The 22,286-nt window shown below is 38.6% G+C and overlaps 1 protein-coding gene across 2 annotated transcripts in view; it reads left to right on the forward strand.

Annotated features, from left to right (window-relative positions):
* Window positions 1–22,286, forward strand: part of LOC149168004 (midasin-like protein) — a 394,853-nt gene that overhangs the window by 365,625 nt on the left and 6,942 nt on the right. For both annotated transcript variants that reach the window (XR_016260986.1, XM_089433292.1), the window contains exons 53-61: window positions 759–840; window positions 1,007–1,128; window positions 1,228–1,392; window positions 1,518–1,596; window positions 1,673–1,785; window positions 1,874–1,953; window positions 2,048–2,173; window positions 2,446–2,514; window positions 2,720–2,873. Coding sequence is in view for 1 of the 2 variants with exons in the window: in XM_089433292.1 (XP_089289418.1) it covers window positions 759–840; window positions 1,007–1,128; window positions 1,228–1,392; window positions 1,518–1,596; window positions 1,673–1,785; window positions 1,874–1,953; window positions 2,048–2,173; window positions 2,446–2,514; window positions 2,720–2,873 (990 nt within the window). In the remaining variant the exon portion in view is untranslated. The remainder of the gene's footprint in view (window positions 1–758; window positions 841–1,006; window positions 1,129–1,227; window positions 1,393–1,517; window positions 1,597–1,672; window positions 1,786–1,873; window positions 1,954–2,047; window positions 2,174–2,445; window positions 2,515–2,719; window positions 2,874–22,286) is intronic.

Genomic DNA, 22,286 nt, shown 5'->3' on the forward strand with positions numbered 1-22,286 from the left:
CCCCACTTCGTGCAACATTGGTTCAGAAATCTATACGGCATTCTCTAAAATATGTAAAGAAATATATGGCACCTTTAAAAATCATGGTTCTGAAATCTGTGTGGCAGCTTCTCCAAATTTTTGTATGGTAATGTACAGCTCCCTTAAAAAATTTGCATGGTGACTTCAATGTGATATCTCTCTGCTCTATAACGCAGTTTTTGAGACCATTACTGGATAGGCCAGTTGCTAGGGCCTTCAGTCTCTTTTAGTCATGGTTTCTTCACAACCCGGCGCTGATACCATGTAAGAAAAATAAACTAGAAAATAAGAGAGGGAATCGTACAGCTGGAAGAGAGAACCATCAAATATTTGTTCATTAAAAGTAGAATAATTGTTTTTACATTTATACGAGTGAAGAGGGAAAGAAGTTATATGAAGTCTTTCCATTAATTTATTTATTAAACTGAAGTACTGTATTGTACTTTTATTTATGTAACTGAGAATGACTATAAACATACACTAACAAAATGTTTGTAAAGAAACGTCCCAGATATTTGTGAAACATTTGTGTTAAGTCACCATTTTTTTTTGAGCATATAGTTTTTTCTGTTCTGTAATAGAATATTTGTGGTGAAAACTTCCATAATTTATTTCTGATGCTATGTAACTATGGGGCATCTTCTATCAAATGACTCTATTTAGATTTTAAAGTAGATGGGCGATATGTCATAAACATTTTTGGCAATGGTATTGACTTTGGCGATATCTTGTGGCAGTTTGGAAAAGTTCAGATCTCAGATGAGGAAAGACTTCATGCATTTACCACCGCATATGATGCTGGCAAGAAATTTGTTGAAGGTTGTGCTAAGTGTACACTGTCTTCTTTGCAATATGTTAAATGACTGGCAATTTCTTCAGTAATGGAAGTAAAAATATGTTCTAGTATCACATCCATCCTAAAGTGCTAATCTGTTTATACTGACTGAGCCTCCTATCCTTCTCATGTGCTTTCCAACTTTTCCAGGGACTGGGTATTCTTTACCTGCAAGATTGGATGAAAAAATTTTGTCAGGCCATTTGTTGCGTTTGTGTTTGGAGCACCAGAAGCTTTCCCAGTCATCCTATGCAAAATACAATATTTACAAGGTTATTTACCATGAATAATTGTAGAACATCTGGTTTTGTTTGAAGATATAGTGTAAGAATGTGACAGTTCTCTTAATCTCATGTTTTGGTTGCATGCAGGATTCAAATACATACGAGATGGCATTAATGGTAGAACCCCTTCTGAGACTTCAGGAAAGGGTTAATGTTCTCCTGAAGGAGTTTCATGAACATCCAATGTTGCAGCAGATTCTACAAATTATTGGGACACTTCTTGGCATCTCTCTTAATTCTCCATTAATGAAAGTTAGTTTCTTCGTCCAAGGAAGCAAATCACGGCTTTATTTCTTATCTCTTTAGAATACAATTTAGATAATTTCATTTTCAGATTGTACTTTAATTTTGACAAACATGCAACATACTTTATGCAGGCCCTCATTGGTGTGCAATTTTTACTCCATAGATCACAACTATATGAGGAAACTGCTTCAAGAATGGTTTCTTTGAAAGGTATTCAAGGTTCTTATTTGGTGAAAGTTCTTTGCATTCATTTCTGTTGGACCTCACAGGATTTTCATTTTTGCAGATGAACTTAATCCATTATCATCCTTAGTGAGTCGTTGGAGGAAGATTGAATTTGAATGCTGGCCTACTTTGCTGGATGCAGTTGAGCAACAACACAAGGTTGATGCTGAGAAGGTCAGTTATAAACTTGATATTGTAGTTGAGTTTGAAATTTTGTGATTAGATTTTTACCATTATGACCATATGGTTTTGGCAATTACAGTTGTGGTTTGCCTTACACTCAATACTATTTCGGAGAATGCCTGTTGATCCAGATGTGGAAATCAACTCTACAATTTTGAGGTACAAGCTTTATATTTTTGCTTGTATTTGTTGGAGAAACTTGAAAGATATATGAGTTGAGGAATCTTTCCTAACTTTCTTTGTGAACTTGTAGTATCGAAGAGTTTATGCAAACTGCGACCATAGGAGAGTTTGGGAAACGCTTGGAGCTCTTGCTTATGTTTCATGGGCAGTTTTCTTTACAAATCTGCTTGGAATCATACCCTATAGATATGCCAAAGTAATAGTTTACCTGTCTTAATCTTGTTATTATTCTACGATTTAATACTTCTCCCAAGATTTTTTAGTTGTGAATATATATTTTAACTTGCAACATGGCTTTGGGATAATTAGGCGATCCACTGAAAGAGGGCCTGTTAAGTTTCAAGGATTTATTCACTTGTCATTATGGAGCTTATTGTCTAATGGAAATGTTCTAAATGAATTCCTTGAGAAGAGCATTTCAGATGGATACTTCTGCTATTTTACTGACTGCATTTCTTACATTTGCAGAACCCTTGCTATAAAGCTTTCACAAATTACATACAACATCTTTGGGTATTATGTGCAGTTCTTACCTTTGTAAGTATTTCTGTGCTTTTCAAAAGGAGTACACCTCAGAGTAGAAATTTTATTTTGATTAGGAGTATTCCAAAGAACTACAGTGATTCAAAGTATGCTATAAGGATTTAAGCTGCTTGCTCAACCAATGCAACAAAAAGTATGATTGCTGATGTCTTGTTTTCGTCTTCCTTACTAGAACGGGCTTCACTGTTATTTCTTGCAGGATTCTTCAATCACTCGAAGCAGGTAGAAAACTTGTTGAGAAGGAGTTGAAAGATTGTTCAGATCTTTGTAAATGGGAGGGAAATTGCTACTATTCGATTGAATCATATAAGAAGACACATCAAAAGCTTCAGAAACTAGTTCAGAAATTCAATGTAAATATTTATCTCATATTTCCTTTCTGTGTAAAGGCATGCCCCTTATATTGCATGAAAAAGTAATATGATTACATGAGATTATTAATTGGCTATAACTGTAGATGACTACCCCTCCCAAGATAAGCAAGCACTTAGCAGAGTGAATGTGAATACCTTAGTACCTAGCTTAGGAGAATTTATGTGTGTTCTACACTGCTAGATCAGCTTAAAATGTACCAGACTCTGCAATGTGAAGATTACCTGAATCATCATTAATAGTTTCTCTACATCTCATCCAAAGGAAGGTGATCCTGTTAACCTGATAGCACCTAGTTTCACTGTCATGTTTGAAATCCAAAAGTATTTCATCTAAAATTGGCCGTTTTGAGGTGAGAAGCATAAGTAAAACAGTTATCTATTCTGAGAAGACTAATTACAACTCCATAAAGCATATTTTGCTATATCTTCCTTCCGCAAATTTGTGCACAGACCATTAGTTAGCTATGAATTTTAAAGTCTGGCTTAAACTTGGTTATCAACAACCTGAGATTCCTGGATTGAACATGATTCTTTCTGTCTGTATGCCTTGACATAGTTTAATATTCTGTAACATGAATCAACCATCCCTTTTTGAATCTTTCTACTATTGGGGGTAAACTGGTCAACTTTTACCCATTCATATAGTGTTTTAGTCTCATAACAGAAGATGGGCTTGCCAAAAGTCCATTTGTAATCCTTTTAAATAGGTCCTCTTCTAACCGTTTGCAGTTTAAAAATTCTGGATTAACTTTGTACAGCTCCATAAATGAGACTTCACATACAGGTGCAAGTCATTAAGATCCAACAGTGATTGTCAGAGCTCCATTATTGTTCTCTGAAGAGATTCTACCTAACATTCAAAATTCTTGCAAGTATGGGTGATTTTGATCATTTACAAGCACTGGGACTCCAATTATGTCACAAATCCCAAAGGGGTCCTCTTGCCATTACTATATAAGCAACTGATCCTATACTATATCTAGTCAATGTTTACCACGGGGCTTCTTTTTTAGAGATCTGACCACCCATCTGCTGCCAAAACTTTTTGTGTACAGATACTAGTCCAAGACTTCCTCTGTTCTTCAAAAATATACAAATTTCCAAGCTGTCTAAATGTGATTCCTTTTTCCATCTGCTTTTCCCATAGGAACATCCTGAAAACTGTCTCCAATATTTTGTAACATATAGGAGAGGGAGAGAAGTGGGAGAGCGAAAAATTGGGCAATTCCAGATCCATTAATACCATCCCTTTTCTTCAATAACTTAAACTCATTTTTCTTTTGCAAAGGTGTTGAGGCCAGTGTTTTACGACTCCGACTCGGACTCCGACTCGGCCGAGGATCGACTCCGACTCTGACTCCGACTCGGTAATGACTCGGCCTAGTCGATTTCAATGACTCGGTCGTTGTAAAAAATACATTAAATATTTATTTTTTTTATAAAAAAAACATAATTTTAAATATTTTAAACATAATTTTAAAGATTTTCATTCATGTTTCCAAAGTCCAAACACACAGCATTATAATATAGATGGAAGACAACATATGATCAAAGTAGGCTCATGAACCAATCCATTATATCAAAATGGTACCCAATGGCAATACATAGTCAACTGTCATACATGATCAAAGACTCAAAACAAAATACAAATAACCAAGGAGGCTAGAAATGGCCTCTACAACAAAAGTAAACTGTGATGGTGACCAGACTCCAATACTAGTACTACTGCAGCACTGCTAGCAGCTACACTACTACTGGCTAGTAGCTACTGCCAGAGGAGCCAAGATCATCTCGACCAATCTCTGGAGTCTGGATCATCATCATCAGAACAGTGAAAAAAATATACAGTAGCTCTAGGTGTCAAGGTAAGGGTTTCAATTTGTATTCCTTTGTGTGTTCCAAATTTCCAATGGAATTTGTTTGGGTAATTCTTTGAGTATAATTTCAGAACTTTATTGTATTTTTGATCCGTTGGTGTTGTTTTACCTTGAGTCTAGGGTTATTTTAAATTTTTATCCTTAAGATCTGTTCTCTTCCTTTTTCCCTTGTGATTCGGTTGGGATTCCTTTTCAATTGCACACCCAGAATTTTATTACAGACCTGCTCCAAAGAACTCGACATCCACTAACAATGAACTACAGGACTTATGCTTGACTGTGGATAATCATTTGCACTGAAGAGTCAAGACTCAAGTAAAGTGTTTAGGGCTCGGACATGTGTAGTAGGGCTTGAGGAAAAGTTATATTAACTGCAGATTTTAGGCCTTATAACCAGCAGCATAGTACTGTTTAGGTCCTTTTTGCATTAATTTGTTTTGTAACTTTGAGTCTCTTAGGTATTCTGTTGAGTGCAAGAGTAGGCCCTCATCCAGGGCATCGTTTGACATTTCAATTGTAATTTGGACGATACCTTATATATAGAGTCTAGACTGATATATATGATTTATCATTTAACGTTAATCTTGGCAAATATAGGGCAGATTTACTGCTGTTATTTCTGCAGTCATGAAGTGATTTTCAGATCTGTTTTATGCATGATAAGAATGCCTTATAGTGCTGATACATGTTGGCATACACTTGATGTATTTTCTCTTGATTGCCTTGCTAATTGGGGTTGTTAAGAGATGGAATAGTGTCTGCTGTTTTGACTGTTTTTTTTCCTATTTCATAGTGCAGCCCCAAGACTGAAAATTCTTAAGGTTAAGATTCAGGGAAATTATGGGAAAGAGGTGGAATTTTCTGAGTTCCTGAATTCCAAAATTTCGACAATTACCAGTAAACAGATTGTTAGAACAAACGTTTTTCAACTTGATTAGGCATCAATAATGTTATGAATGTTAACAATCCGAAGGTGTCTGAAGTTATAAGATCTGTACATTAAACAGATATGAAGAACCTGGGCTTATTTCAAAGGGATTGACCACTGGTATCTTCAACAATGATAGTGATATCAGCCCTTTCACTCTTCAGCTCAGAAAATCAGTGCATAACCATGTCACTCCAACAATGGACACGATCTGAAATAATTGTGGAATGAGGAAACACATACAGCAAAACTCAGCTCCCTTCACACTTGAATAGTCAACAGTGATAATAGATATATGGCAGATTTCGATTCCATATTAAAGCATATGTGACTTAAACTGCATTAAACAGTTTGGAATCCTTAAACTCCATTAAACATTTGAAAAATACCAAAAAAATGAATTTTTTTATGTCTTTTATGCCTGCCCAGCCGGTTTTCATTGACTCGGCCTGGTCAATACGGACTCGGCCTGGTTGACCTAGTCAACTATGACTCGGCCTGGTCATTGGATGACTAGGCCGAGTCATAGTTGACTTGGTCAACCGAGCCGGTTTGCTGGCCTGGTCGCAAATTTTTTTAATGGCTCGGTTTGACCCGGCCGTTTCCGAGTTGACTCGGCCTGGTTGTAAAACACTGGTTGAGGCAGCGCACTGTTCTTTCTTTGATTGCTGTGATGATTCTGGAGTGAAGTGAATGTTGAGTCATCCACATAATGAACATAAAAATTGTGAAAATTCTTACACTCGAAGGAACCCCTACTACAACAAATCTGAATCTACTTCACCTACTTGATTGTCTAACATATATTATCAAGTTATTCCTCTTAATACTGAAGCTAATTACTTCTGCAGCCTATACTAATTAAATATTTGATCTCATGAAACAGAAAACAGAGAAAAGAACAAGATACATAGGACACACTTATTTTGGGACACAATAGTCCCCGGAAAAACCCAATGCGGGAAAACTGGTGCAGCAGTTTTGAGGGTTTATTATTATGCAGGAGAAATATCTGAATACAACTCTAGGATGCTCATATAGCAATCCTTTACAAGAGAAAATACTGACAAAAAATCTGAGTGAGTTTTACTTCATTTCATCCGGCTGAATTCCCGCTGATATGGCACAAGATTGGCTCAGCCCTGCGTCACCTTCTCTTCTCCCGACTATTTCGGCAGTTCCTGACTGTTCTGGATTCTGCGTGACATGCAGTTTTCTTGCGTTAGCTCTCTCGGCTACTGGGCTATCTCTGCGTCAGCTCTCCCTGTTGTTCTGGTAGTTCCCTGCAGTTTCCGACAATTCCCGGTAGTTCCCGACAGTTTCGACAGTTCTGGATTGTGCATGATAGACAACTTTTCTACATCAGCTCTGCAAGCTCTCTTCGCCTCTCTATTAGTATTCTCCAGAAAGTCCTCCCGGATTCTCAATATCCCTCTCATGCAAGATCTCCCCAATCGATTTTCCTCCTGAGAACTTCTCACCTTAGAAAATCGATTTCTTCAATCTCTTAGTGTGTGTTTCCAAATGAACCCCAAGCTTCCATTTTATACTTTTCTTGTTAAGTCTTCAACAACTGAGATTAACTCTCTAATCAATGGCTAAGATTAAATCATGACTTGATTTACCTTCTAGATCATTCTCATCCATATTTTGATTAATACCCATTAATATTTTAATTTCCCTAAGTTTAAACTTAGGAACCCCATTAAAAATATTAATTATTTTAATAAAATACAATCCGGTGGAATTTCACCAAACGGTTTCTGGGTTCTTTAAAACTCATGTGCCTTAGCCTCTCCACTAATTTTCAAGGCTAGAGCACTTTTGATGCTACCAAAAGCTAACAGTCTTTCTTAGCGAGGAAAGTACTCTAGCAACAACGTCCACCTGCATGTTGCTCTGTTTTTGAAGCACCTCCTTTCTGCATTACTGCTGCCACCAACACTGTGTTGCTGTTGCTACTATACTACTGCCCACGACACTGCCACTGCCACTGCCACTGTTGCATTTGTACTACAACTCCCTCTCAAATGTTGCATTTGCAATGCTGCTAGCATTGCCACTGCTAACACTGCATCTGTACTGCAACTTAGATGCTGAGAGAAACAACCAAAAAAACATCCAAAATTAGCTAAATTTAACTGTGTTCAGCATAATACAATGAATGTTGGAATTTGACGACTGCTGACCCTTTGAGTCTTCTACGCTGCTGCTGACTTCTGCACTATGTCATCTGCACTGCTGCCAACCTTGCTCTGCGCTGATCTGTCTCTGGTCCCAAGCCACTCATCTGTCCTCCAAACACTCCACTGCATTATTTGACACTAAGTCCATCTCGCTACTGCTAAATCTTGGGTTCCTGTAGCAAGGAATTGATCCTAGAGGTGGACTTCTTAAGGATCCTGCCCACAGGTAGTCCTCTCGACTACAACTCAATATCGCCCCATCTCCCTCCTCGAGATGCGTGGGCACTCATGGCAAACTCATCCTCATCAATCTTTGCTAAAGCAGCCTTAGGATCATGTTTCTCATCCTTGTCCTTTTTCTTCAAAGGACACTGGGATGCATAGTGTTCCAGCTCACCACCTTTCACTTTGGCTTATGCTGTCCCTTCGACGTTAGAGTTGCATTCTCCTCCTCCTCCTTTGTCTTTGTGCCACTCCCACCGCTGCCACTGAGGTTGACCTTCACTAGGTCCCTGCTTAACTCTTGTTGGAGAGCCGCCGACATCTCCTCCCATGTAGGTAGTTTTTCTTTGCCCAATATGCTTTGGATGAAAACTTGCCATTCATCTGAGAATCCATTCAGGGCTATCCTCACCGTTGTGGTTGGCTTAGGAGTGGACCCCACTACAGCAAGCTGGTCTCAAGTGTCCTGAAGATGTTGAAGATAGAGGTTCACCCCTTCTCCTTTCTGCATCAAGGTCTGCTGCAATTCTGCTCTAAATACATCTTCCGCTGTTCAGAAGAGCCTTCATATAGAGACGACAAGGCTTCCCACATCTCCCAGGTTGTATACTTGCTCTGCAAGTGTGAGACCACATGATATCAAACTCCATCGAGAATGAGCCTCTTCACCTTCCCCTGCTCGGCCTTGTACTTCTTTTGATCATTGCCAGCAAGAACAACTACAACACTATTGACGTAGTCCTCGAGATCATATTCCTTTAGAATAGCTAAGATTCTGGTCTTCCATATGACATAGTTGGAAGCTCCTTACAACTTGTCCTGATCTCTGAGTCCATGCATTGCCATCTCACCCAACTGTCGAATTGACTCCTCTAGTCACTATTCAGCTGCTCAGCAAGTGAGAAATTCGAACTTTTTGGCGGAAAGTTCTCTAAGGAGAAAATTCCCCTTCTACATGTCTTCGTTCTTTTACAACGAATTTCTGCCGCGCCAGAAACTGCGCCCTTCAAGCACTGTGTTGAGGCTCTACGTGACTCCCTATGCCTCTACAAACTCATAAACTCTAAATCGTACCTCTCTGTCATCTCACTTAGAGAGAGATTTCCTTAGACCTGTTTTCGGCATGCACTACGCAATCCCTTCAAGGGGATTCGAATTGTTGCTAAGTACAGCTTTTGGCTTTACTGCTTAGCACTTGATCTCCTCTTCCTGTTTCAAAATCAATCCTTTAATACCATGTGAAAATTCTTACACTCAAAGGAACCCCTATTGCAACAAATTTGAATCTACTTCACCTACTTGATTGTCTAACATACATTATCAAATTATTCTTCTGAATACTGAAGCAAATTACTTCTGTAGCCTACACTAATTAAATATTTGACCTCATGAAACAGAAAACAGAGCAAAGAACAAGATACACAGGACACACTTATTTTTGGACACAATAGTCCCCGAAAAAACCCAATGCGGGAAACTCGGTGCAGTGGTTCTGAGGTTTTAATATTATGCAGGAGAAATATCTGAATACAACTCTAGGATGCTCATGTAGCAATCCTTTACAGAAAATACTGGTGGAAAATCTGAGTGAGTTTTACCTCATTTCACTTGGCTGAATTTTCGCTAATCCGGCACAAGACTGGCTAACCCCAACTATTTCTGCATTAGCTCTATGTCAGCCCTGCGCCACCTTCTCTTCTCCCTGTTGTTCCGTCAATTCTAGATTCTACGTGATAGGCAACTTTTTTGCATCAACTCTCCCGGATAGACAACTTTTCTGCGTCAACTCTCCCGGCTACTTTGTTGCCTCTACGTCAGCTGTCCCGACTGTTTTGGTAGTTCACAACAATTTTGGCAGTTCCCGACAGTTTTAGTTGTTTGGGTAGTTCTAGATTCTGCGTGATAAACAACTTTTCTGCGTTAGCTCTCCCGTCTTTTGCGCTGCCTCTCTACAAGCTCTCTCCGCTCCTCTGTTAGTATTCTTTAGAAAGTCCTTCTCCCGGATTCTCACTGCCCCTCTGCTGCAAGATCTCCCCAATCGATTTTCCTCCTGAGAACTTCTTACCTCAGAGAATCAATTTCCTCAATCTCTGTGTGTGTGTTTCCAAATGAACCCCAAGCCTCCATTTTATACTTTCCTATTGACTCTTCAACGACCGAGATTAAGTCTCTAATCAATGGCTAAGATTAAAACATGGCTTGATCCACCTTCTAGATCATTCTCACCCACATTTTGATTCATACCCATTAATATTTTAATTTCCCTAAGTTTAGACTTAGGGACCCCATTAAAATATTAATTATTTTAATAAAATACAATCTGGGTGGAATTTCACCAAATGGTTTTTGGGTTCTTTAGAACTCACGTGCCTTAGCCTCTCCACCAATTTTCAAGGCTAGAGCACTTCCATGCTACCAAAAACTAACAAAGATGTTGATTACCTTCTTGGAATGAAATGCCTTTAATATGATACTAACTCTTGAAAGATAAACAAGGGAATTTGCTGTAATGGCATATAAATAAAAGGACAAACGAGGTTCTCTAATGGGTTGATCATAGCTGTTTGGCTTCCCAAAGTGTACCATTCACATGAACTTTGGTAGATTTATTAGTGGAGACTTGAGACAGTGCCCATTGTTTGAGTCATAAAGGAGCGATTGCTCCCGTTTGCTCCTTGACCGCTTGAGTTCGCTCTAGGAGAGATTTTTTTAAGGCGGTAGTGGTCGCTCCTGACCGTCCCCACCTTAAAAAAATGGTAACCCTATGGGCAAAATGGGTGCGCCGCACAGCGGCAAGGGAGGGAGGGGAAGGGCCAAAAGAAATAAAAGGCCCTCCTCCCATTCCATAATTCACTATTTTCACATTGAGAGGGCAAGAGAGGGCTTTTGGAATTGGAGTTTGAGTTGAGGAGGAAGATTGAGAGAATTTCTTGGGAGCTTGAGGAGCTTGCAAGGGAGATTGGAGCTTGGGATTGAAGGCCAAAGAGGTAGGATCTTGACTCTAATCTAGCATTTGTGTTTTTTATATGTTCATTGTTAAATGAAAATGTTCTCTTCTCTCTTTCCCATTCCCATTCCTCCATTTTATTGCAGGCAAGAAACTATAACTCCACCAAAGGTCAAAGAATTAAAACTTCAAACATCATGGCTATATGGCTTGGCATTCTCTTGATGTTCGTTCCTTTTTTGTTGATCATGATGAAGATGATGAAGATGTGGGTAGTTGTGGATTTGAAATCCTTGGAGAGGAGTACCTTGGTGAGGAGGAAGAGGAGAGTGGAGATGAGGGCATGAAAATGAAAGCAAACCAAACCTCATTGTGGAAATATGTTTCTAGGCCTGATGTAGGGGAAGGGGGTGGAACCACTAAATTTACATTCATCCATTGCAAATGAAATTACACAAGTTCATACACCTGTATCAGAAAGCACCTCTGTGGGACAATGCCATGGGATGGAGGTAAACAAATAGGAACCAAAACTTTTATAAGTGTGACAACACAACAAAGAGCCAAATATATAAGGGAAGAGGAGGAAGCCCAATATAAATTTAAACGATCAAAGGGTGACTTTGAACATGATAGCCCCCAATCACATAGACAAAGAACTCCATCAACATCACCCCAAGGCAGTGGATATGGAGGCATAGGAAAAAACATCCCTTTAAAGCGTAGAACCATATCATATTTCCTTGATGAAGGGTGTAGGAATGATGTGCATTCAAAAAAATTCTAGTTTCTCTATGCATGTGGAATACCATTCAATGTTCTTCACTCACTTTATTGGCATGAAATGGTTTTGCCATTAATGATGCCCCCAAAGGATACAAGAGCCCTGTGTATGACAGCGCTACAACTGTGGGACTTGATAATGAAAAAGCAAAAATAGCACATGCTTTGGGTCAAATGACAAGTTCTTGGAATGAGCATGGGGTATCCATTGTATTCGATGGATGGAAAAATGTAAAAGGAAAGTCATTGATAAGTGTTCTTGTTGTGTCTAAAGGTGGTGCAATCTTCCTTTCAGCATATGATTACTCAGAAAAGTTCAAGGCCGCCATCAACATTGCAGAACCATTACTTCAAGAAATTGAATGTATTGACCCATACAATGTCATCCAAGTCATCATTGATAATGCTTCTAACTATAAGGCGGTGGGAGCAATTATTGAGGATAGATGCCCCAACATATTTTGGTTTGGGTGTTTGGTTCACACAATGAACCTTTTGATGCATGATATTATTAAGAACAAAAACCCTCAATACAAATGGATTGGTGATTTGTATAAGGGAGGCAAAAAACTGATAAAATTTATTGCCAATCATGAAAATACCCATGGGCTTTTCCTCAGTTAATCAAGTTTGGAGTTGTTGAAGATTGCGAAGACTAGATTTGCTAGCTATTATCTCACCTTCACGTGCTTTTTGAATGTAAGAGAGTCATTGGCTAGTATGGTATCAAGTCAACACTAACAAGTATTAAAGGACAGGGCTCCAATCATTGTTGACAAGCAGGGTTTTGAAAAGTGGAGTACACTACTCTTGATGGTTTGTTTTGGGCACATGTGAGGGAAGTTTTGCAATTTACCAAGTCGATTTATAACATCATTCGTTTTGTAGATATAGATGCACCAGTGATTGGGGAGGTGTATGAGCAGATGGATAACATGTTGGGCCAAATAAAAGATTTTGTTCATGAAAAAGATCCCAACTTGTATGATATTATTCACAAATGTGTGTATGCATTGTGGAATAAACTTAATGTTCCACTACATGCCTTGGCGTATGGAAAACCTACACCTAGGGGTGGGGTTAATGCTAAACCCCATATAGATCCAGAGGTACAAGAGGGATATATGAAAGTATTAGACAAGATGGTCCCTGACAGGGAGGAGTGTGCTGATCTGCGTCTTGAATTAGGCAGATAGTTCACTAGCATTGGAGTGTTTGGTTCTTTGCATGTAATGGAAGATAGGGACATATTTGATGCTATCACATGGTGGGACGCATATGGTAGGCAGGGAATTTTGCCAAAGTTGGCAAAAGAAGTGCTCTCATAGGTTGTAAATACTTCTTCTGCGGAGAGATTTTGGAGAACCTACAACTTCATCCATAATGTGAGAAGAAACAGACTCAATGAAAGTCGGGCACACTACAACTTGAGGTTGTTGAGTCCTTATTGTGATCAGGGTCGTGAGGATACATAATATACAACTTGGGACAACAACCCAGAGGAATATAATTTGGAGGATGGTGCTCTACATCTAGAAGAATTGCAAACAAAAGTTTTGAAAGATGATGATGAAGCAAGACCAGTCATGCCACCCTCACCATCCAGCCGCAGTGCTCGAGTTCCAACATCTTTTCCTTCGCTGTTGTCACCTCCATCTACATCCTCATGTTGAGGCCATGTGGCTTTTGGTTTTGGTCATTTGACTATGCAGGAGAAGACTCCTAGTCATAGTAGAGCACCATGACCTTCTCAGAAATTAGACATTTCTCGTGGCGGCAAGAGGAAGCAGTAGATAATAGATTTACTTGTCTTTTATAGTTTCTAGTAGTTTATATAACTATTGACTCTTTCATATTTTTTATGATATTTTTTGTAAACAATATATGACAATTTAAGTTTGAAGTTTGTAGTTAGCAATTATAACTCATTGGTAATGAATTATGAATATGATGCTTCGTGAAAGTTGAAAGGTGAAACATTTCATTTCATGTTAGATATTTGTTGTTCTAGTTTGGTTACTTGGTAATGGTAATGGTTAAAAGTACAACTTTAGTGATCAATGATGATAAATGCTATATATTGAATTTTGAAAGCTTGAAACTTTAAGATTGATGAATCATGAGACTTAATATGTTGTATGTTACTAACTTGTGGACATGGTCGATGAGGATTATAACTTCTAAATGATTGATGTTATATGGTTCAATCCATGATTTTATGTTTGTTTGTTTGTTTTTTTTTTTTTTTTATTCTTATATCTAATCCATCATTCTACATGCTTTTGTTGACATATATGCATCAAAATATATAAAAATATAAAAATTCGCTCTCAATTCGCTCCCAAACTAGGAGCGTTTGAAAATGTTTCTCCCCGCTCCTGCTTCCACTTCCTCTCCCAAGTTACCTTGCCTCCGATACCATGATCAATTATCTAGCTTCTTCATCTTGACAATTCTTGTTTCGATCTTATATTTATCCAAAACTTTAGCCAACACATTATAGAACACATCAATAAGGGCCATGTGCCTTTAATCCCCACCTAACCTCTCTTACCTCGCTTTGGTATAAGTTTGATTAGCCTTTCAGCAATTGCTTTTTCTCAGAATGTCATTCTAAGATACAAATTTACACCACTGTTTTAAAAACTGGCCAGTTTGAATCGATAAACGGTCAAACCGACTGGTTCACTTGCCGACCGGGTCAAAGCGGCAGAAAAACCCGGTTTGACCTCTCCCTTCTCCAAAAAATTAGCAAAACCGGTCCTAACCGGCTGGTTTAGGACGGAATCGACCGTTTTATGGTCAATCCAATCAGCTCTATCATAAACCCCACAAAATGCATTTTTGTGAGTTTTGAAGTTGTTTTGAGGGAAATTTAAGGTTGTTTTCCTCCAAAAATAGTCCCTCCAAGAAAAACATGCCTACCCTCTCATTTTCTTGACACATCTCAACCCTAGCAATGTTGGCAATTTCCTTTAATTTTCATTTTCATCCTTTTACTTAAATTTTTAACACTATCATGAAATGACTCAGGATGTTTGAGAGTGGTTTCGACCTCATTGGATATCATATGGAGAAATTGGAATTTTAGATTCCACTCAAAATTTAGTAGACTTAATGGTTTTCAAGATTTCATGGTTTGGGGGTTTGAAATGGAAAGTTTGGGGGTTTGGAATGTTTCCATTTGATTCTATCATGCGTGAGTGTATGAGATTGAAATTTGATCAAGAGCATGAAGCCTTTTAAGAACCTTGATGTGGGTTGCATTGATTGTTGAACTTTGTTGATGTTCGTGGTATTGATTGTTGACTCTTCTACCATGGCCTTAACAAGAATGCACCCTTCACTCAAAGGAAAACAACTAGTTAGGCATGCTAATATTTTTCTACCACATTATAAGATTGAGGAGATGAACCCTTAACTCAAACCAAAATCATTGATTAGGCATGTTAAACCTTTTCAATTTCTATCATGTTATAAGGTTGAGCAATCCAAGTCTGAAGACTTTGAGCTAGATGATATTGATGTATCTCTTGTTGATGATGTTTATGTATTTCTAGTAGCGTTGAAACTTGAATCAATGATGAGTTTCATGAGTGACCATGTTGATCAATGATTTGTAGTTTTGATGTCTATTTTTGCTACTGCTACTAAAGTTGTAGAGGAGTTTTAGGAGTCCCCAAACTCTGAGCCATATTATTTATGTAGCTCATGTTGATGATATGTTGTCTCGTAGTGGTGATGAGTTTGATCATGATGAGGAGTGATCATGTTGTTGATCGTTGATATGTAGACTTGTAGTAGGTCAATGACTCCATAACTTAGAGCGTTGTTTTCACACTCTAGAGGCCATTTAGAGCCTGGTTGATTATGTATTTTGTCGTTGATATGTATTGCACTCGATGCCATTTTGATATATTCACCTTTACATGGTATATAGATGAGCAAACCTTGCATATTTTGTCTCTATTGGTTTGGAATCATGGTTTTAAATCTTAAGAATAGCTTTTTTATTAAAATAATTTTTTCATGTACATTTTTAAAGACTGGTTCATTGAGACCTTACCAGTGCCGATTTGACCGGTTTATTAGGTGGACTGCTTCGGTCAGTGGTTCCGGTTTTTAAAACTATGATTTACACTGACTATAAAATAGGGTAAAGAAAAAACCCATGGCCATATAATAGGAGAAGAGAAACACCAAAAAACAGTAGTTGTGACAACATAGATAATGGCATTATGCTTTTGTTCAATAGAACATTCTCTTTGCATTATTATATGTGATCACCATATATGGAGATATGAGGCACATAGACAATAATTCCTTCATTATTGTAAATGGAGGTGGGTTTCATTTATGAGGATAAATGCATGATTTACAAATCTTGCTTACATTCAGGGTGTTTTTCACCATGACACCATCATTTTCAGCTAAGTCACATGATTTCTGTCCATGATTGAATTATATGTCAATGTAATTTAGAAAAAATTGACAATGCAAAAGGATAGGATAATATTTTCCATTATGTTTGAAAAGATACATAATTCAAATTGTTTTCAAAATTTAAAAACATGTGATATATGATAAAATTCAGTGCACTGGTGCATTTCATTTGAAATTATTTGTATTTATTCTGGAATTTTATGAATGAATTTGAATACAATCAAGTTTATTCAACAATTAAATTTGAACTTGAATCCGTTCAAATTGAATTTAATAAATCTACCAAAATTACTTGAATTTATAAGTTGGGCCATGGTGTTTGTCAAACATTTTTATTTTTGCTTTAAGTTTGAGGAACACAATTATTAAGCCTATCAATATGAAGGGCATCCCCACTAGGTACGTTTTCCTCAACTGACAAGCCATCCATCACTTGTAGGTTGTCCTCCTTGGTTAGTCCATCTATCACAGATTCACAACTTTGATATTCTCAAATGAGAAGCCATATGTGAATTGTTTTTTTTTGTAAGTTGACAAGCTGCCCACGACTTTCATATGTCCACATTAACTAGGTCATCCTCCACAACTATGCTAGTGTCACTGGCCAAGTTGTTCTTTTACATGCATCAGTGATGTCAATACTTTCACGAACAACCATTTTGCATTAGCCCTATTGATCGCTTTGGATTTTTTTTGTTAGATGTTTCCATGGGCCATCCTGCTCGGTGTAAGTTATGTGTATACCATTTGTTTGGAAAAGTTAATTCTTGGAAATTTTCATGCTTTTTAGTTTTTTAACATTCTAAGGGTGGATTTCGGTCACGATTTTCGTGGATCCATCTACGGAAATCCGAAAACAAATCCAAAAAAATTAAAATCCCTTGGAAACATATCCAATTCCAAATACGAAGTTTCCGATTTTTTGAAATGACACAAAAATGTTTTTACAACGTTTCAAACAAGGATCGTGTCCGTTTCCATTTCGAAAAAATAGGGATCCACATTTTCGTGAAATTCTTTAGGCGTTCCGGTAACTTAGTTTTCATCGTTTTATTTAAATTTTTAACATTACCATGAAATGACCCAGGTTGTTTGAGAGTGGTTCCGACCTCATTGGATTTCATATGGAGAAAATAGAATTTTAGATCTCACTCAAAATCCATCGAACTTATCAGTGTTTCAGGATTTAGGGATTGGGGGGATTGCAATGTTTCCAGTGGATTTTGTCATGTACTAGGGTATGGAACTTATATTTAATCAAGAGAACCAAGCCCTCTCTTTGGGGGAGACTACCAATAAGCAAGAGCACCTAGAGGGTATTGAACTTGTATTTAATCAAGAGCACCAAGGCCATTTGACCATGTGGGAGGAGACTCCCAGTAAACTGCGAGAGAAGAAATTAGAAATTTTTCGTGGCAAGAAGGTCAAGCAATAGATAATAGATTTACTTGTCTTTTCTAGTTTCTACTACTTTTTATAACTATTGACTCTTTCATATTTATTATGATATTTTTTGTAAACAATATATAACAATTTAAGTTTGAAGTTGGCATTTCTAACTCATGGGTAATGAATTATGAATATGATGCTTCGTGAAAGTTGAAACATTTCATTTCAAATTTGTTATAGTTTTTTATGGTTACAAGTACAACTTTAGTGATGACAAATGTTATATATTGAGTTTTGAAAGTTTGAAACTTTAAGATTAATGAATATCATGAGACTTGATATGTTGTAACATGTAACTTGTGGACATGTGGTTGATGAAGATTATAACTTCTAGATGATTGATGTTATATGGTTTAATCCAATGTTTGTATGTTTTTTATATCTAATTCATCATTCTACTTGCGTTTGTTGACATATATGCATCAAAATATATAAAAATATATAATATATAAAATTCACTCCCGACCCTGGAGCTTTTTAAAATGTCGCTTCCTGCTTCCGCTCCCACTCCCTAGTAACCTTGACTCAACTTGTTAAAGAGAATAGAGAATGCCAAAAGTATGGTAACAAAATCAACTCATAACACTTCCAAATTTGCTCCATTTCTGCCAAAGTCTTCTTCCTCGTCAACAATGAAGTGCAATGTTGGAACCGGAGTGACTTCGCTCCAATACTAAATAGGGTGTATAGTTTCAACACCAAAACCAACAATCAGGATGAGGGTTTCCAAAACCCTAGACTCTTCTCAAGAGCTTTCAAAACATCTATTTTTCAAGTGAGTGAATGCGAGAATCCTCATTTCTCTTTTTTATAACTCACTTGACTCTTTTGTCACTCTTTTAACTTTTATTTTGATAAAGTCACTTTAGTGGTTTTTCTCATTTTATAATTTAAAAGTGACTTTTTGTTAGCTTAGGACCCATGTCCGCTTTTTTTCACTTTAGCTTTTATAAGGTCTTCTCCTAGGCGAATTGTGTTCCCTTGATTAATTTTCCTCTCTTAGCCTACATGAACTTAATTAGGCTACCAAAATCTCCATCTTATGTCTCCTAAGTGGATTGGGATATTATTTAGATCATGTGACATGTCATGATCCTTCTTGGGACAAATGGATCCCTGTCATTATCAGCTATTATGGGAGTCAATGCCCTTGTAGTATATCTTAGGATGTCCATATAATAGGGAAGAGCCCTGTTACCACTCAAACCAGCAGGGGAGCTAAAGGGGTTCCTAAGAGGGCAACTGTTAGGTTAAGGGAAACGGTGGAGACTTAGCCCACTATCACCACAACTAACTCTCCCTGCTCTTTACAGACTTTCACCGATGGGAGGAGTCCCGATAGTGTAGGGATCACTTGTAAAGTATATGTCAATGGGTAGGTGAGAAGTGACCTTGAAAACCCTTTACCAAGATCGGGTGAAGAATGGGACTTGTTTGCTCTTTAAGAAAGGGGCTTGGTCCACCAGGGGTAAGGGGTGAGGATTGGAGGGTTGAGGGAGAAAGGGTAGGCTTATAAACAAGGTTCTCAATCCCTATAATCCTTGGGAAACTTGGATTCCCAAGTGGTCTTTGACAAATAATCTTTATTGAGAAGTGGGACCACGCGGGGCCAAGTGGACCCAACCCAGGTTCAGAGATGGAATGCAGCAACCAATGATGTTCCTATCCAGAACAAGGTGAGGGGAAAGGACCAAACAAAAATATTTGCTTCAAAAGGTTGAATTGATCCTATTGAGGTCTAGCCTTGGGGATGCCTAGGAAAAATTTGATCCTAGAGCTAGGGCTTAGGATTCCCAGAGATTCCACAGTTAGAATTGCCTCAAATTAGGAGGAGAGGGAGGGGACCCACCAGCGTAGTAGCCTGTAGGAGATCAAAGTTTTTCCTTCGGTCAATTCTCGGGAAATTGATGCCCTAGATGATCTAATGGGGCTAGACTTGGGGAAAAAGGGGAAAGTGGTAACAAGAGGGTTAAAATGATCACCCCTTTAAGGGACCAGTGCTTAATTCACTTTGGGGATATGGAGTCAAGGATGGTGACGAGTAAGGACTTGGTTTCTTGATCAAGGAGGCCCAAAGAGTCAACTCCATCCAATGTTGAGAGAGAAAAAGTGACCTTCAAGCATTTATACTTGAAAGCAAATGATTCAAGCTTATCGAGATAAATAATCTTTAGGACATTTCATTCATATAACATTGGCCCATACATTAAATTAGCTAAAACATGCTCAATTCCACATTTCAATTATGCAACAACTAGCCCTAATTTTTGCAGTATGCAGCAACAAGGATAAGAAGGTCAAAATTCACTTACAATGTTATAGAGTATATCCAACCAATATTTTGTTCACAAGACAAAGCTCCACGACAAGATAAATAGCCCAAATCCATACGTCAAAATCCATCCATCTCCAGAAAATATCCTCCAAGGAAAAAATGCAAAGTTCTCTATGATTAGAGAGATCCCAAGTCAAGTGATGATACAAATGAATGTATCTAACACCAATATATAGCCTCCTAAGGAGTTCGAATTAGCCTATGGGCCTACATTAGCCTCTAATGATAAAATCATGTGCAAATAAAACCCCTATTGGTGACAAGCCCACCAAAGTAGCTCACAATTTAAAAAATAAGCCTCACAAGGGTTCAAATAATAATATGTACATGTCGTAGGGCCCTCCAAAGGCTCAATAATATCCTGAAGTGCCATATTGAGGAATAAATTCCTCAGAATATGATAGATAAGCCCCCCCTCCCCTTGTTCTCCAAGTAGTAAACTTGTGGTGCTCCTAGTGGGTCTGAGGGCGCATAAATGACCCCATGGGTCTCCATATGAATCAGAGATGCCTGTAGATCCTCTACAAGATCCGAGTGGTGGAATGAATGGTGCCATGACATCGTACAGGTCCTAGGACACCTGCCAAGAGTCTGGGGCTCCTGTGGGGGGTTTACTGGGCATATTGTACCAAGCATATCACCATTGTCCCAAAAGTGGATCGCTAGTAGTCTTTGAGTGTCCCTGAAGATCCATGGAGTGTTGTCTGCTTCTATGGAAGCTCATGGCTCTTTATGCACACCCTACATGTGCCAATGTAGACCTCTGGGGGTTAGGATCCCATATAGGGAAAGCAAACCCAAATGGAAACCACGTGTAATCCTGCATAAGATCCAATGCGTCCCCTAGGCTTCCAGTACAACTAGTCATTTAAATAATTGGTTATAAGAGCTTACAAATCATGGATAACAATGAGGGCACTTCATAATGGCATGCCCTTCCCTAGTGGGCTTTGGCATGTTTTAGTGTCTCCAAGCTCAAAAGGGGGTTAGCCAAGTTCCTTATTAGGTGGTTTCAACCTTTAAAGGGGATAGTATGTCCAAGGTACATCCCTCTAATGGGGGTGGCAAGTGACAAATAAGTGAGATGGAATAGGGAATGAAAGGGGCACTCATGGGCCACATAGTGGGGCATAGGGGTAGCTAGATAAGGGGAAGCCCACATCGAGGTATGCAATATATAGGAGGGAGCAGTCGTGGTACATGAGGTGCCCCGACCTTGATTTTTACACCCTTCTTTATATACCTTTTGCCTTTTATGAATTTTCTTTAATTAACTGCTCAGGGCTCAAAGGAGAAGAGCGTGATGTGTAAGATATAGTGGTGATTACCCCCTTTCAGATAGGGCAGTTCATTGCCCTCCAGGGGTTGGGACAATCATGGGTTCCTGAATGATAGAGGAGGCTCATCTAGGGCCTAGGAACTAGGGTGATGGCCATGGATTGGGGTAGAGCTCATGCAATGGCTTTTTCCCACATGCTAATTATTTGTCCCGGCCATCTTTTGCATTTTATGGTACAATTTCCTGTTAAATGTTGCCAATTATGCTTTTCACTTTTTCTTTTAGTTGCTTCAACCTCTGGGGCATCATTCTAGGCCTGACCGGATGTGGGGGCAAGGGGATAAGGAGGCTAGCCCTATGTGGACCCAGAATGGGAATGTAGACCCAGGTGAGAGGAAAGATGAATGTGGGTATAGTGAGTGGAAAGGGAGTAATATGTGCGGGTAACGGAGTGGGACCACGCACCCAAAGTTGGGGTTTCCCAAGTAGTACCACCTTAGATCAAATGGTCAATAAAGGAGATCCCACATGACTAAGATCCAAGGGTAACAACCAAAAGAGATCAAGGAGACAAGAGCACAAACTAAGCCCACTCTTTCCACCAAATCCCCCCATCAATCCATACTCAAAAGTATCCATGATAAGTAAACCCAATACTCAATTACCAAATGACAAGACATATCTTTAGATTCGGGAGGCCCACCTTCAAACATATGATCAATACAGGTGGGTGAGGGACCACATGGCTGGGTCAGGTGGTAGAGACATGGCACAACGGGCTAGTAGGGCTGCTGGCTGAGGCTCACCATGGAGAAAAAATTCTCCTGGGGATATCACCCACAAAGTGGTGGGTAACAAGCTCAATTCTTGTTGAAGAACACATGATGTCTTCTCACAGGATGAGGTGTGTTGTACTTGTCCCACACCTGATGCAGGACACAAA

Source organism: Pinus tabuliformis, chromosome 5_1, assembly GCF_031772625.1.
Source record: "Pinus tabuliformis cultivar Carrire ecotype Pingquan chromosome 5_1, CPIR1, whole genome shotgun sequence".
Taxonomy (NCBI): domain Eukaryota; kingdom Viridiplantae; phylum Streptophyta; class Pinopsida; order Pinales; family Pinaceae; genus Pinus; species Pinus tabuliformis.